This window comes from Hydractinia symbiolongicarpus, chromosome 7 (assembly GCF_029227915.1).
Source record: "Hydractinia symbiolongicarpus strain clone_291-10 chromosome 7, HSymV2.1, whole genome shotgun sequence".
Classification (NCBI taxonomy): domain Eukaryota; kingdom Metazoa; phylum Cnidaria; class Hydrozoa; order Anthoathecata; family Hydractiniidae; genus Hydractinia; species Hydractinia symbiolongicarpus.
In genome coordinates, this window is record NC_079881.1 from 17,482,135 (window position 1) to 17,496,618 (window position 14,484).

At 32.9% G+C, this 14,484-nt stretch overlaps 1 protein-coding gene across 1 annotated transcript; it reads left to right on the forward strand.

Annotated features, from left to right (window-relative positions):
• The first annotated feature begins 9,271 nt into the window (after window positions 1-9,271).
• LOC130648701 (uncharacterized) lies at window positions 9,272-12,559 on the forward strand. Its single transcript, XM_057454763.1, has 2 exons — window positions 9,272-10,566; window positions 10,890-12,559. The coding sequence occupies exons 1-2, from the start codon at window positions 10,152-10,154 to the stop codon at window positions 11,366-11,368; spliced, it is 894 nt and encodes a 297-aa protein (XP_057310746.1). The 5' UTR covers window positions 9,272-10,151; the 3' UTR covers window positions 11,369-12,559.
• Window positions 12,560-14,484: the final 1,925 nt, after the last annotated feature.

Below are 14,484 nucleotides of genomic sequence, written 5' to 3' on the forward strand. Positions count from 1 at the left end.
AACATGCCATCAAAGTAAAGTCTTAACAAAAATATAGAGCGCATTCCTAACTTTTTCCAGACCAAATGACTTCTGTTCTAATTTATAAAAGGCCTTTATTTACATTACGTTTTTTGGAATGTGGGCAACCTGTTAATGACGTCCTTACAAATTTTAAGCTTTGTGTTTTTATTGTCTGTTAGCCCCGATATGCTCTAAAAGTGGATGGGATCTAACCCTAACCTTATATGATATCTATCAAATCGGGGTATCGGGGTAATCGGGCTGTAATTTGTACCGGTATGATTTTCATACCGGTACAAATTACAGCCCGATTTGATATAGGTTGTTATAAAAAAACTTATGTTATGTAAGTTGCTTTAAAAAAAATGGTTCTAGCTTGTATTTCTGATCTCTATTTTTGACTACATAATTGACGCCAATTAATTAAAAAAATCTATTGTGTTGATTTCAGTGGCACTTTTCGATACCATGGTAACAGCTCGGGCCTGTCAATTAAATGAAAGACGTCATTCTACTAATTGAACGAAATTCATGCACGGACGCATACAGTTGAAGTAATTTCTCTAAACAACTTTAAAATTTGTAATGTAGATGTATAAGAATGACTTTTCGCAACTATCCTTTAACGATATAAATCATTTTGCATTTGCGCATCGTCGGTGCAGCAAAAATATAAAAGATAGAAAGATTGTATGTAAAAGCAGTTCTTGGTCTTTTTACAAACCTTCTACTCTAAACATGTATTGTATTGTTATGTAAGACTAGTTGTAATTCGTCGAAAACCCACGGAAATTTGCCTGTTGTTTCTTGCAGCTATACCAAACTTAGCTCATACAAGCACAACAAGAATTATAATATAGAGCGTTTTATGTTCTTAAAGTCACTAATTGGTATACACATTATGTTATTAAATAAACTACTCATTAAAAATTACATAAATTACATTTTATTTATGGATACAAAAGCAGCGACTTTGATCGCTTTAGGTAAAGCATGTATCAATGCGGCTTATGGCAGGTTAGCTTCTAATGGCAACGTCACAGAACACACAGTGTGTATAGAGCTTATGCATAGTGCTTAAGCAAGTTACATCTTTTTTCCTTCTTCAAAATACACGCACTAACCGTAGCGTTGAACTATTTTGCTTCTGAACTACCTTTTACAAAATACAGGCTACTTAAACCTTTGTTTAGCAATGCATTTTAAAATTTTAACATTGATGTTTTAAAGGTTTTAATTTTAATTTCAATAAGAGAGATAGCATACGTTCTATGGGCTCTCAATAACCTTATTCTTTAGAGTTGTGTTATATTTTGCAAAGGAGAAATGCCTTTCCAAAAAAATAATAAACAGGACAAAAGTCGTTCAATTTTTTTCTAGTATAAAATGCTGAGGATTTGAGAATTTTTCAAACAAACTTGTATGATAACAATCGCGCAGTCATGTTTTAAAGAATTGATTATACATATATATATCTGGAATATCAGAAAGGAAAGATTTTTCAAGGAATTTATTTCCTTAACTACAGAGTGTTTACCGGCACCCGTCTCTATTTGACAAGGCGCAGAAATACAGTAATGCTAAGCCAGAAAATGAAGTACCGCTAAACCCTACCATCGGCGCTTTCACAATTTTATTATGCAACAATAAAAACACTACTATATCAAACTCACCTCTTTTGTAAAAAATCAATCACCTTTCTTTCGTGTAGCAGCCTTATTTAACGTTCTGACATTTTGATGCGCCTTTTATGCGCATCTTAAGTCGCCACCCGGAATAAAAAAAAGCCGGTCTAATAATGGATTTCCTGCTGCTTCCTTTCAAACCGGTGAGTTTTGTGGTATTGTTACATGCATAAAAGAAACGCATCTCCGGCGACGTCAATTTTTGGCTCGCAGTCAAATCTCATTTTAAGCATACCCTGCCGTCTATAGTGAATCCGATTAAGTGAGCATTTTTATATTTGTAATTGCAGCAGAACTTACAGCTTCCGCTTTAGAGTCGTGTACGATAACATTTCAACATTTTTTATCTTTTCTACATCATGATATATTTTGATGTTGACTGCATGTTTATCTATTAGCTAAAATGGCAGCTGTGAGTAGCGATGGGCGAAATTTCACCAAATTTTATGTAGGCTAACCACTGGTATTTTTAATCACGAATGGAAATGAGATACATGACGAAAATCTTCTTAAAAAGTATAAAAGTATAACAAGTAAACACTAGAAATAGATTTTCCCAATACTCTTTATGTCAGAGTTATGTATCAAGCTATACCTGAATCTTAATTATTGACAAGCTACAAATTGCTGCACCTTGTTCGATAGATTTATTTCATTTATTTATTTACTTAGAGTAACGTTTACATGTATAGTAGGAAAAACTAAAATATAAAATTATAAAGACATTCAGAACAGATTGTTACTGAAAAATCGAACGCTGACAAGCTAGGCCCAATGTGGTTTTAACATTTGTACACTTCTATAACTAGATCACGGAACTTTTTTCTGGTGAAGTGAGTCGTAATGTATACGAGTCAAATAGACTGAGCCAGTAAGAGAGAAGTCCCTGTATCTGACTGATAATGCCAGACGGTGGGTACTAGTAAGGAGTTGATGAGACCTTCTTACAAAATATCTACACAAGAGGGCAATAGTTAAATTGCGACAAAATATAAGCATGAAATGAACGAGTGACTTGTAGCGGATTGAGAAATCAAGGTATACGTGCAAAAGCTTTCGTTTTTTGCGAAACATTAATGCATGATAATGTTCAGAGTTACTTATACCAATATATCTTACATATGCACCGTTGTTCCTATATCCATGCACACGTCTTACACATGTAAGATAAAGCATAACTTTAGTCAATATAAATATGTATAAAAGTGACATGAATATAATGACTTTTATAGATTAGTTTTGCTTAAACACGAACCATCCATCATAGTGTTACTGATCGTCACAAATCCAGCTTGCCTTTCCGTATCGTTATTACTAGTCGTCTCTGTCTGTAACACAAGATGATCTCGTGCTAAAAGACGCACAGAAAAATTGTGCACGAAACAGCAAAATCGATATATTTATGCCAATTCGATACCCCCAACCGAGTTTTATTAAGGTGCCCAAAGGAAAATCTTTTGCGCCAAAATAATATAACCTTTATAAACCAATCAACAGGCTTGAATTTGAATAATAGCTAAGTTAGCAAACTTTGTAAAATTTCCAGCAGCTTTATTTGTCTGGTTGATATAAAAACGAGCCAGAACAGGTACAAGACGAATGGAAATTTGTCAATTCACACTGACATAAAAATGTTTTTTATTGTTTACAGAGATATAACTTGCGTATTTGAAGAGTTGGAATATTAACTATAAGCAGGCAATATTAAAACAAAACGAACCAACCTTTTATAGTTAAAATTTTTGGAAAAATGAAATAGCTAAAGATGTATATATTTTATTCAAAGGAAGAAAGGAAGGAAGAATAAAGAAATTTCGTACGTAAAAACGTCATTTAACTATATATATCCTTCTCGTATATAATCGCGCAGAATTGTACACAAGTATATACTGTAGTACATAAATAATTGTATAATATACGATATATCATAGCAGTGGAAACTACCTCTTTAAAGTCCAATTTGTAGCTTATCCTCTGAAACGGACACATTTATAAGATTGATATTTCGTGCTAAAATTTTCGGACAACTTCTTAAACACCGATAAACAAATAAAACTAGGCAACGTGAAATCTTGGCCAAAAAAACTTTTAGGAAAATGTATTAGACCAATTTTGTTTTGAGCAAACAGTTTGAAAGCAACTTTAGTAAAATCTACAAGATTGCTTAGCAATTTCAGTATGAGCAATATTTTAATACAACCAACAATTTTAAGTTCTAAGCCAATGTTGTAAAAATACATTGTACCAAATCAAAGGCACAATCAACTTTTCCATCAATTTATGCATCTGAAGTACTGAATTAAAAATCTAGTTGCATATAAAAACAAATAACTGCTCGGGGCTGTAATCCTGGTGTAAATATCCTGAGACAAGACAGCGAATTTTGAAGTTCATCGCAATAACTAATTTGTAGGTTATTTTTATATCTGATTGCCTTGTCAATGTACAGAGCGTAGTTAGGATATTTCCGGTAAAAACAAACTCAAACAGAGCATTGGCTATTTGACGCTCTTATGCATGCATATTCGAGAGATGGAAAAGAAAACTGACAAATTTTGCCTCAAAGTTTTTTATTAAGATTGTAGGTGATGACACATACCGTCTTGTTTTTGCTTCTGTCAGCACATTATACACTAAGATGGACGCAGTCATGACGATTTGGTCATTTCCATATTCCGTAGAGAAACAGGATCTTTTTGATAACATTGTAGATAGTTTTAGTTTCACAATGTTTTTAAGATTCACTTTTCGTTAAGAATGAAATTGTTTAAACGTTTTAAGATGACATGCATTCGAATAAATGATTTATTGCATTTTAAACTTTTCTTTTTTTGCCACCACTGTGGCAACTGTTTTGTGTAAAGTAAATTATAAAAGTTGCCATGCTATTTTGCAAATTCAAGTTGGAAGCTCATTTAAGATTAAAAATATGCATTTTTAAGATTAACAAAATTAAAAACATTAAAAAAAATCATAGTATTCATTTAACATGCAACCTAATCACGAGAATTTGGAATCTGAAACTACATCTCAATACAGTTCTGTGACACAGGAGGTAGTAGCTACTACCCTATCTAGCTGGCACAATAACAATGTTTGTTTTCAGGGAAATTTGACTTAAAATGTCTCATTTCAACAGAACTGAATTTTTCCATTTTTAATGCTAATATAGATTTCAATACAAGATTTTTACTTTACAAAACAATCACAAATAGATATTCAGAGAAAATTTTATTAAAAACGGACACGGCCTTAATAGGAATGTCTTTACATAAGAGCTTTACTATTTAGAACGGATTGATTGAGTATATGTCATGCAATAAAAAAGGTTTTATAAAGCAGACTTTTTTATAAAGGGGACGCATTTTTTCTACTTATGGCGTCCGCCATTTTTTCCACCAAGGGTCTCCGCGTTATACAGATTCCACCATATTGTATACACTTGTTTTATCCTTTTATCAGATAAGTGATCACCCATTTTTAGATAAATTTCTGACATTTAGAATAAAGTTATAAAGTAGCAACACGTGTTGTGGTTCTCAGCAACTGTAGTTATGTTGGTAAAAACACCGTCATAGAAAGAAAGTAAGACTTTGTGTAAGATGAAGCTGGATGGCCTACTGTACTATGCTACAGATTTCCTACTTTTAAAAACTGGAAAAATTTGAGATAATGGTGTTGTAGAACGTTAACTTTACTTCGTCTTGACGTTTCATACAAATTTAGTTCTAAAGTTTCAATACGTCTTTTAAATCACTCCTTGCTTTAGAATCTATACGATTTAACGTAAAAAATAAGGATTGTTTAAAACATGGAGATATAATTTTTTATGATTGCTCCTTTAAGGAAGTTCATGTTTCTGTACATAACCCGTCCACTATACGTCATAGAATGATAAATGAAACCTCTAATAACGTACATTAATTTGCTCATCTTTAAGCAATCAAGATTTATTAAACCTGAAAGCGGAAAATAATTGTATAAAAACAGTTATATACAATACAAACGAATTAGAGAGTTTTAAAACACGGAATAAAGTTCTCCAGAGTGCATTATCGTCAAAACGGAACAGAAAAAACAGAAACTCAAAAATATATAGTTCTGTAAAATATAATCTCACCGTAAGGGTTTGTTGTTTTATCTTGCATGTGTTGGCAAAGCACACACAAGTAGTAATTATGTCATTACTAATGTGCATTAAAATCAAGCGGATGCATTGAATGCAAAAATAAAAAAATGTATTAAGAATCTATGCGTTATAAACTTACCATCAAATTTGAATCTGAAGTTTATCAGAACTGATAGACTCCAAAGGCTATCCAAAGTCGAGATTCTAACCTCGACGAGAGAGGTTTTTATTGATTTCGGCCGGGGTTTGAACCCAAGACCTCCCGCTCTGTAAGCGAACGCTCTACCACAAGGCTACCAGAAGATGTTTTATTTTAGTCTTTGCCGCTTAAATAAACCATCTGAACAGAGATTATGTACTCTTTGTGTGGCCAGAACATTCAGTGTACGGCCATGACTAAAATTTTGTTGTTCGCCCCTTGCTGCTCTGGTAGGTCGTAGTAGCTTTATTGATGTAGCTGGGGAGCTAAACGGTATGTTTTAAATTTGTCTATTATATCAGGTAAAAATTATTTTACTTATAAGTGAGAAAAGTGTGTTGTCTAGCTAGCTATCTCAATTTTTGGTGCTGACTTGGATCTCCTTTTCTTTGGTGCTTGACATACCCCTTTTTATAGTCCTGAAATTACTTAGCTATCAAGCTAGCTAGCTACATAAAATAGTGCTTTGATTAGAGTCCCTTTTTTTCTTAAAGAACCAGCAACAAAAACCTCCGTCCTGATTTGCGCAATTTTTCCATGGCTGGACACCCAACTCTTGGTAACTCCTGTTCCTATAAGAAAAATAGGGCCTAAAAATAACTTCCAAACGACACTTTGTGGGGCTACTTCTATCAGATAAAAGATATATTTGCACAGGATTTTTTTTTATGTTTTCCAGAAAAGTTGTTGAAACTAAGAAAGTTTATTGTTGCTTGTACCAAACAGTGGGTGAACTGATGATTAGCCTGTAACCGAATATATATATATATATAGCTGATGCAGGATAATTAGATGCTACGCATAATATAATTAGCCGTTAAAATTTTCTTTGGGTTCTTTAACCCTATTTGGTCCAGGGGGGGGAGGCGGATTCCGCGCCTCTGACGTTTTTTTTAAATAACTTTTTAATGCCATGTTGCATGGCTACAATACTTACTGGTTTTCAATATTTATCTATTAGACACCTGCATGCAAATTTTTTAGGTACCATACCTTTCAGAGGCTTTGATATTGCTTATTACTCGAATTAACCCCTAAAAGTCTCTATTAAACCCTTGCAATAGGGAAAATATATTAATTCCTGTTAGGATTAGGTCTGGAACTTGAAACTTACAACACAACTTTGTTTTTACAAGAAGAATCGTTTTGCATGTTTTGGTCACGTGATTAATCCGATTTCCCTATTTTCTCGGATTTTACCCGAAAATCGTAAAGAAACAGATTTGTGGGCAATATTTAGCAATTTTGCATAGGATCTATGTAAAAACCGGGGAAACTTCAAACAAGAATGAAAAAATTCGCTCTAGAGCTAAAGTAATTGAATTTTAAGCAGATAATGCCATTTTGAACAAATTTTAAGTTTTTAATGACGTCACAGAAAATAAGCTGACACAAGCAAAATTTTATTGCTGTTATTTTGTTCCGTTTGTCAGGTAGTATAAGTGTGGCAAATTTGATTCAATTTGGACAAGCTTATGAGAAGTTATTGAGTTATTTTTTTTTAATAAAATGACATACTGCTAGCTACAGTAAAATACCTTTTTTGCAGAATCTTTTCTTGTTCCTTTTTTAGTTTTAATTGAAGCACAACTTTATGTGAAAATTTAAGTAAAAAAATATCTATTGTGTGGGTAGCTGTATGGGCGGTTAATTACACTGCATGCACCGTATATATAATTATTCTGCATAGATAAAAATGATGATCTGTATATTCTATATGGCTAGCCTCGCAAATATTGAGGGATATCCCCCCTCTATTATTTCCAGGAGGGGCCATGGCTTAGATGGTTGAGTATTTAATGCTAATTTTAAGCAACGCAGACCCGATTAGGGTCCACTCTCTACTCTCCCTGCAACATTCAACAGCTCATCCGCTGTGCGTTCTTCCCAATTCCCCTCACATGGCTTAGCTTAACCCGGGCCTTAGGTAGCATTAACTCGCCCATATTGAATCTCAGCCAACGGGAATCGCACCCTGTTCTCCTGCACAAAATGCCAGAGTTATAACCACTAAGCTACGGCACCATTGAAAACGGCTAACTGCTTTTACTGGCTAATTTGCTTAAAAATCTTTCTTGAAATAACCCAAAGTATCACAAAATATTTTTCTAAGATTTAGAAAAGACTTGATTTTTAAATATCTCACGAAAATGACTGTCGATTTATCAAATCCACAAATTTATTGATTGTGTGTTTACCTTTTTTTGTTTTAACCTGTTGAATTCAATTTGTCAAATTTCAGAAGTTAGATATGTTAACTTTTTGGAGTTGACAAACGAAAAAATGACCAATCAGTTTCCTAAAATTGAAAAATTGCAACTAATCCGACTCTCCGAAAAGAATTCAAATTTGAGAATTCAAATCAAAAAAGGATAATAAACGATCACATTTGTTGAATTCAATAAATCGATTTCAACAAATAAATCTTGTGTTGTCCACAGGTTTTAAAATCATGCATCGCCTGCTTAATTTGTTACTTGTTTAACAAAGATATCAAAAGGCAGCCTGATTAAATTTATATACATATTTATATATATATATAATATATTTGTGCATCACATCCTATGGACTTGTATCTTTGTATTAAATTCCCTTTTTAAATCAAAGAGGCAAAAAGAGATTAAAGAGACAATAATTAAACAACCTGGTTTTAATGCAGTTTATGGTGAAATTGTATTCTTGTTTCTTATTTTTAAAACGTACTTTCTTTTTCAGGTCAGCGGTTATCAAACCATGCACCATCAGCACTTTCAAAAAAATCTTCAACAGAGAGTAAATTTTGAAGGCCTAAATGCTGAAAGATATTCTAATGCTAATATGTATATTTGCAGAATTAATTAACAATGAACTACTTCATATATTCAAATTGAGCTTGTTTAGAAGTTTTTCAGAAATGTGTATACCCGTTGCCTCCATCGTATAGATCTTGAAACCCTGATCAAGAAAATGTATAGGATGAAGTGCTTTTGACAAACGGTTTGAGAGATATTGAGGTTAAAAGATTTTTTCATCCACTCCGAAACGGATTTGGGGACACAGGTTTGAAAATTTACCGAAATTGGTCCTAGGTCGTCCCTAGTTACCAAGGCGGTGAAAAATCATTGACGTCACCACCTCGTTCCCAAGTTATTTGGCCTCAAAGTTTTAGGTACATTGTAATGGCTTCATCAATTTATTATAGGATATTGAAGGTAAAGTTGTGTTATTGACATCGCGCCGTAAACGTCAGAAATTTTAACATTTGAGACATTTTTTCGGCGACATCAAAGGAAACTGAGCTCATCCACTTTGCCTGTTACAGAGAGACAGACAGACACAGAGAATAGGATTGATATCTTAGGCAGCTGTCTAGTTGAGCGATTGCTGTGCTTTGACGACTTTCGTAGCTTGCCTTTTGCTTTTCCACCTAAATTTTTAAAACAAAAGTCATGTTTATTTCAAAGCTTTTAAGAGAACCTTCTATTTAAAATGTCAACAATAAAAATCTGCTAAAACAACTTTATTTACTATTTACTCAACGTTTTTTTGGTCAATCTTTTTTAACATTTCTTATTATCTATGTTCTTATTTCTATGTTCTTGTAACAAAATTCGCCATCCGATATACATATCGTCGCATATATTATGACGTATAAATAAATTATCTATATCGGTATGTGAACCAATCGCATTACAGAACTCGCCAGCCTGTACTAGGGGTTTCTTCGTCGCCTGCCTCGATCTCAAAAAGGCAAGAGCGTCTAGGGACGAGGTTGGCTATAAAATGATCCCAAAAAATCTTCGTTTCGTAGCCAAAGTCGTAGCCAAAGCTCTTCAGTTATTTTAATCACTTAATTATTTTGACTTATTTTTTAAATTAGATTAAGTAATAATTAATTATTAATAATTTATTAATTACTTTCGATCAACAATGACGCTTTCGACTAAATCACCCCCTGGTGCCTAAAAAAGTTGCGGAAAGATCACAGGAATATCGGTAACTCTTTCAAACACACAGACGACGACGGCTTTTATTATAGAGATTAACATATAGATTGTTTTCTTGCACAATAAAATTCAAAGCTTTTTATAACAACTGACATGCAGCAGAGTTTAAAAGAACAACATAAATAAGCTTTCAACTGATTGTACCATTAATGATTATAACAGACACAGAACACTTCAATCATGTCTACGTTCATTCTGTTTTATTAAGAAATATCAGACTAAGTAAATTACCTGTTTACAGCAAATGCTTCATTCCTTTCTCAACGAAAAGAGTTAGCACGAAAAAAATTGTATTCGTAATGTTAACGAAAATGATTTTCCGGAGACCTTCTTTGCAAAAAGAATTCCAGCACATCTCTGGTATAAGACGATGCACACACGACATGATGTACGACCAACACAAGTCCTGGAAAGATGTTAGGCGAAACCAGACACCAATCACTTATGCATCTTATCAACTGAAGCTGCTGGAAAATCAAAAAGAAATTTTGCAGGCACAGAAAATGGTGTCAATGATGTTTTATGAACTTAATACAACATGGGAGGAAAGTAATAATCCGTCAGGTAAGTTTTTACACATTTCTCAAAAAGACTTCGATCTTTCATGTAGATTTTTTTATACTGGTGGTGAATTTAGGAAGTGTAGGTTAATTTCTTATCGTGTGCATAGAGGCCTGATATTTCTTGAGACAGAGCCCAGAGGAAGACAGACAAAGAATTGACAGAAGGTAATAGGGATAGACTTGATGTAAAGGAAACCGAGATTTAAACTTACACAGTCTAGATCAGATTGGAAAAATAACATTAATATACCCTGTCCAACCCATGCAAGCATGGAGAATGGATGTTAAGCCGAGAAAGATATGAATCTAATTTTTCACTCGTAGGACTTGAAAGAAAATATGACACAGATGGTCAAAGATACATAATAGATGCTATGGAGAAAAGCTGCATTTGGGGTGGTGCCTTTAAGAACAATGAGCTAGTGTCTTGCTTGCGGTTATCGTATAAAAGAGGAAACGCCAGATTAGATATTGAAAAGCATCCAATAAAGGAGAAAATAAGAGAATTAGTATCGAAAACAAATGTTGGCGAATTACAAAGAGGGTTTACGCTGCCTTCACACAGAGGTAAAGGTTTAAATAAACGGCTTTTTGGATTATTTGCAAGGTACTCAATAGAAGTCAGAGTAGAAATAGTCACCGCTTTTATTGATCCTTATTTTAAACGCAACAACATTGGTTTGATTGTCGACGACGAATTTTACTATCGTGACGGGGAGAGATTATCTTTTCAACATTTTCCGCAAAATGAATTCGAGAAAGTTGTAGCTTATGTAAAAAATATGACTGAATCTCCCCCGTAGCGTTTCTTGTGATGTTATTCTATTGGACACGTCCTGCAGCTAAGCTGGCGGGTCCTTATACAGTTAACAAAGTAAGCTTTTTGGTCAAAATTTTTGGTATGTGGAACAATTACGTTGTAAGATCCATTTACAAAAACATTCTAATTACTTTCTTATCTATATTACGTTTTGTACAATGTGTATGACTTCAAAAACAATATGTATATATTTAATGTTCTGAATAAAATTTGCGTCAGAAATATAATAAGGGTTTGTGTGCCATGAAGACTAGTCTCATGGTCAGATCCTTACAGAAGAACATATACCTAATAACAACCTTGACAGGGTTTATATGTAAAGTCTAGTTACCAAGCTAAACATCAGTTGATCAAATTCAAGTTATGTGTCATACGATCTATCTATTATTTGCACTGGGATCTCGGAGATTATTTTTTGCGTGGCGTAATATTTTGTGAAATTCTTTTAATACGTTGGGTCACAGGGTTGGCTAAATCCGCGCTTGCTATCAGGATGTAAAATACTGATAGAAGCTGTTGGCTATTATAAATATCTGATCTAAAAAAGAAAGGATATTTGTAGTAATGACGAACAAGAATGCAAGGGTACAAGAGTACAAGAATACAGTGAGTGATAACATGAAGGAAGTAAAACCACTTTGAGCAAATGAGAGCAACAATTATCAGAAATCAAACACAAAATAAAAAATATCATGTTCAGCGAAGAGTAGGTGTTCGAGATAAGCGGGTTGAAAATTTGAGAATTACGATATTTAGTACAGTGCTATCATCCCATGTTTTGATGATTTTTCAATATCTCGAACAGTTTACATTTAGTCTAACCTCGTTTCCAAGGCATTTTGCCTTTTTTATTAATTTAAGTTACCCCAGCCTTTCATGTACATTTTTGACATTTAGGGTAAAAAATGGGAATCCTTCCGCTCCCTTTCCCAAAAAAATTAAAATAAACAATAAATAATCAACAACCCATGTAAATACTGCAACAAAATCAAAAAATGTGAAAAAGCTACGTAAAGTTTTAACATAATGTCAAAAACCTCTGTCAAATAAGAATTATAAAAAAAACACAAGTTTTTTTGGTGTTGTGTACTCTCTCCAAAAAATTGAAACTTTTCTTAAATAAGACAAAATGTCATAAACAAAAACATTTTAGTCAGAACATCTAGAACAACAAAAATCACTACACTTAAGCTACTAGAATTACTACATGTTAAATAAAAATGGCTTCGTCATATTGCATGTAACGGATGTATATAAGTTTAGTTACACACAATGTAAAAAATACATTATTTGCTTAAAAACAGTCCTTAAACTATCTATATTATAATGAATTCTTTATAGGTTGCCTTTTCATAGTTAATTAGCAAATATTTCTTGGGTTTAAGGCAATAAATAACAAATTAAATTTTGATAAATTTTCTCCCTGATCTTTGTCAGAGCATCTTCAGATCACAACTAAAAACGTCTTTCAGCATGCATGTACAAAATGTTAAAAATTCTCTTGATAAAAATAAAATGTATAAAAATCGTTTATTAACAATAAAAGTCGTTAAAAATTATAATATGTTTTCCCAAATTTCAGATAATCGTCTTATTTCATCTTTTTTGTTCAATAAATCCGATTTATGTTGTTTAATCGCTAATGCCTCTTTAAATTTTCTTTTAATAAAATTGTTTTCCCTATAGAGAATTTCTATTTTCTCAAAGTTCATTTCGTGTTTTGTTTCTTTAATGTGTTTGGACATTCCAGAGACGTTTTCTTTATCGTTTTTTGCGCCATTTTTGTGTTCTTTTATTCGTGTTGTCAACTTCCTTCCTGTTTCTCCTATGTAATATTTTCCACAATCTCCACACGTTACTTTATATACAACACCTGATTCATTGTCTTGGTTTCCGTTTTTCAATATTTTGTTGCCTTTTACAACATTTTTTAGCGCTTTGTTTTTCGTATGTGTTAATTTTACATAAAAATTCTTGCATACTCTGGCGATTTGTTCTAAGATGCCTTTTTCATAGGGTAAAAACAATCGAATTGAATTCGTGTCGTCATCTGTCTGGTTTCTTCCATTACATTCTTTGTTTAATGTTTCTTTTATCGTTTTTGTTACGATACTTTTGTTACAATCAAGGAATAGAAGAAAATAGTATCTACTCAATGTTTCACGCACCAAGAATTTGGCTAAGAAAAGTAGACGATACGTTCACTGTTACAAAACATAAAACCGAGGACACCTTAAATGAGCTGAATAACATTCATTTAAAGGTAAAATTCACAGCGGAGGAAGAAAAGGATGACCAGATCCCATTTTTGGATTGTTTAATAATGAGAAAAGATGATAATACAGTGAAAACAAAAGTGTATAAAAAACCTACGCATACGGGACAATACACTAATTATACGTCAAACCAACCTTTACACGTAAAATTATCGACAATTAAAACTTTAACGAGAAGAGCAAAACCATTTGCACAGAAGAAACAGACCTCAAAGAAGAATTGAATTATATACAAAAAACTATGCAATTAAATGAGTTTCCCAAGAGCATCGTAACAAAAACGATAAAAGAAACATTAAACAAAGAATGTAATGGAAGAAACCAGACAGATGACGACACGAATTCAATTCGATTGTTTTTACCCTATGAAAAAGGCATCTTAGAACAAATCGCCAGAGTATGCAAGAAATTTTATGTAAAATTAACACATACGAAAAACAAAGCGCTAAAAAATGTTGTAAAAGGCGACAAAATATTGAAAAACGGAAACCAAGACAATGAATCAGGTGTTGTATATAAAGTAACGTGTGGAGATTGTGGAAAATATTACATAGGAGAAACAGGAAGGAAGTTGAAAACACGAATGAAAGAACACAAAAATGGCGCAAAAAACGATAAAGAAAACGTCTCTGGAATGTCCAAACACATTAAAGAAACAAAACACGAAATGAACTTTGAGAAAAAATAGAAATTCTCTATAGGGAAAACAATTTTATTAAAAGAAAATTTAAAGAGGCATTAGCGATTAAACAACATAAATCGGATTTATTGAACAAAAAAGATGAAATAAGACGATTATCTGAAATTTGGGAAAACATATTAT

What these genes read in the sequence shown, in the direction of transcription:
- LOC130648701 (XM_057454763.1), top strand. Translation starts at nt 10,152, where the DNA reads ATGATTATAACAGACACAGAACACTTCAATCATGTCTACGTTCATTCT. An exon ending in GGAAAGTAATAATCCGTCAG is followed by an intron (nt 10,567 to 10,889) that starts GTAAGTTTTTAC and finishes TTTCACTCGTAG; the next exon opens with GACTTGAAAGAAAATATGAC.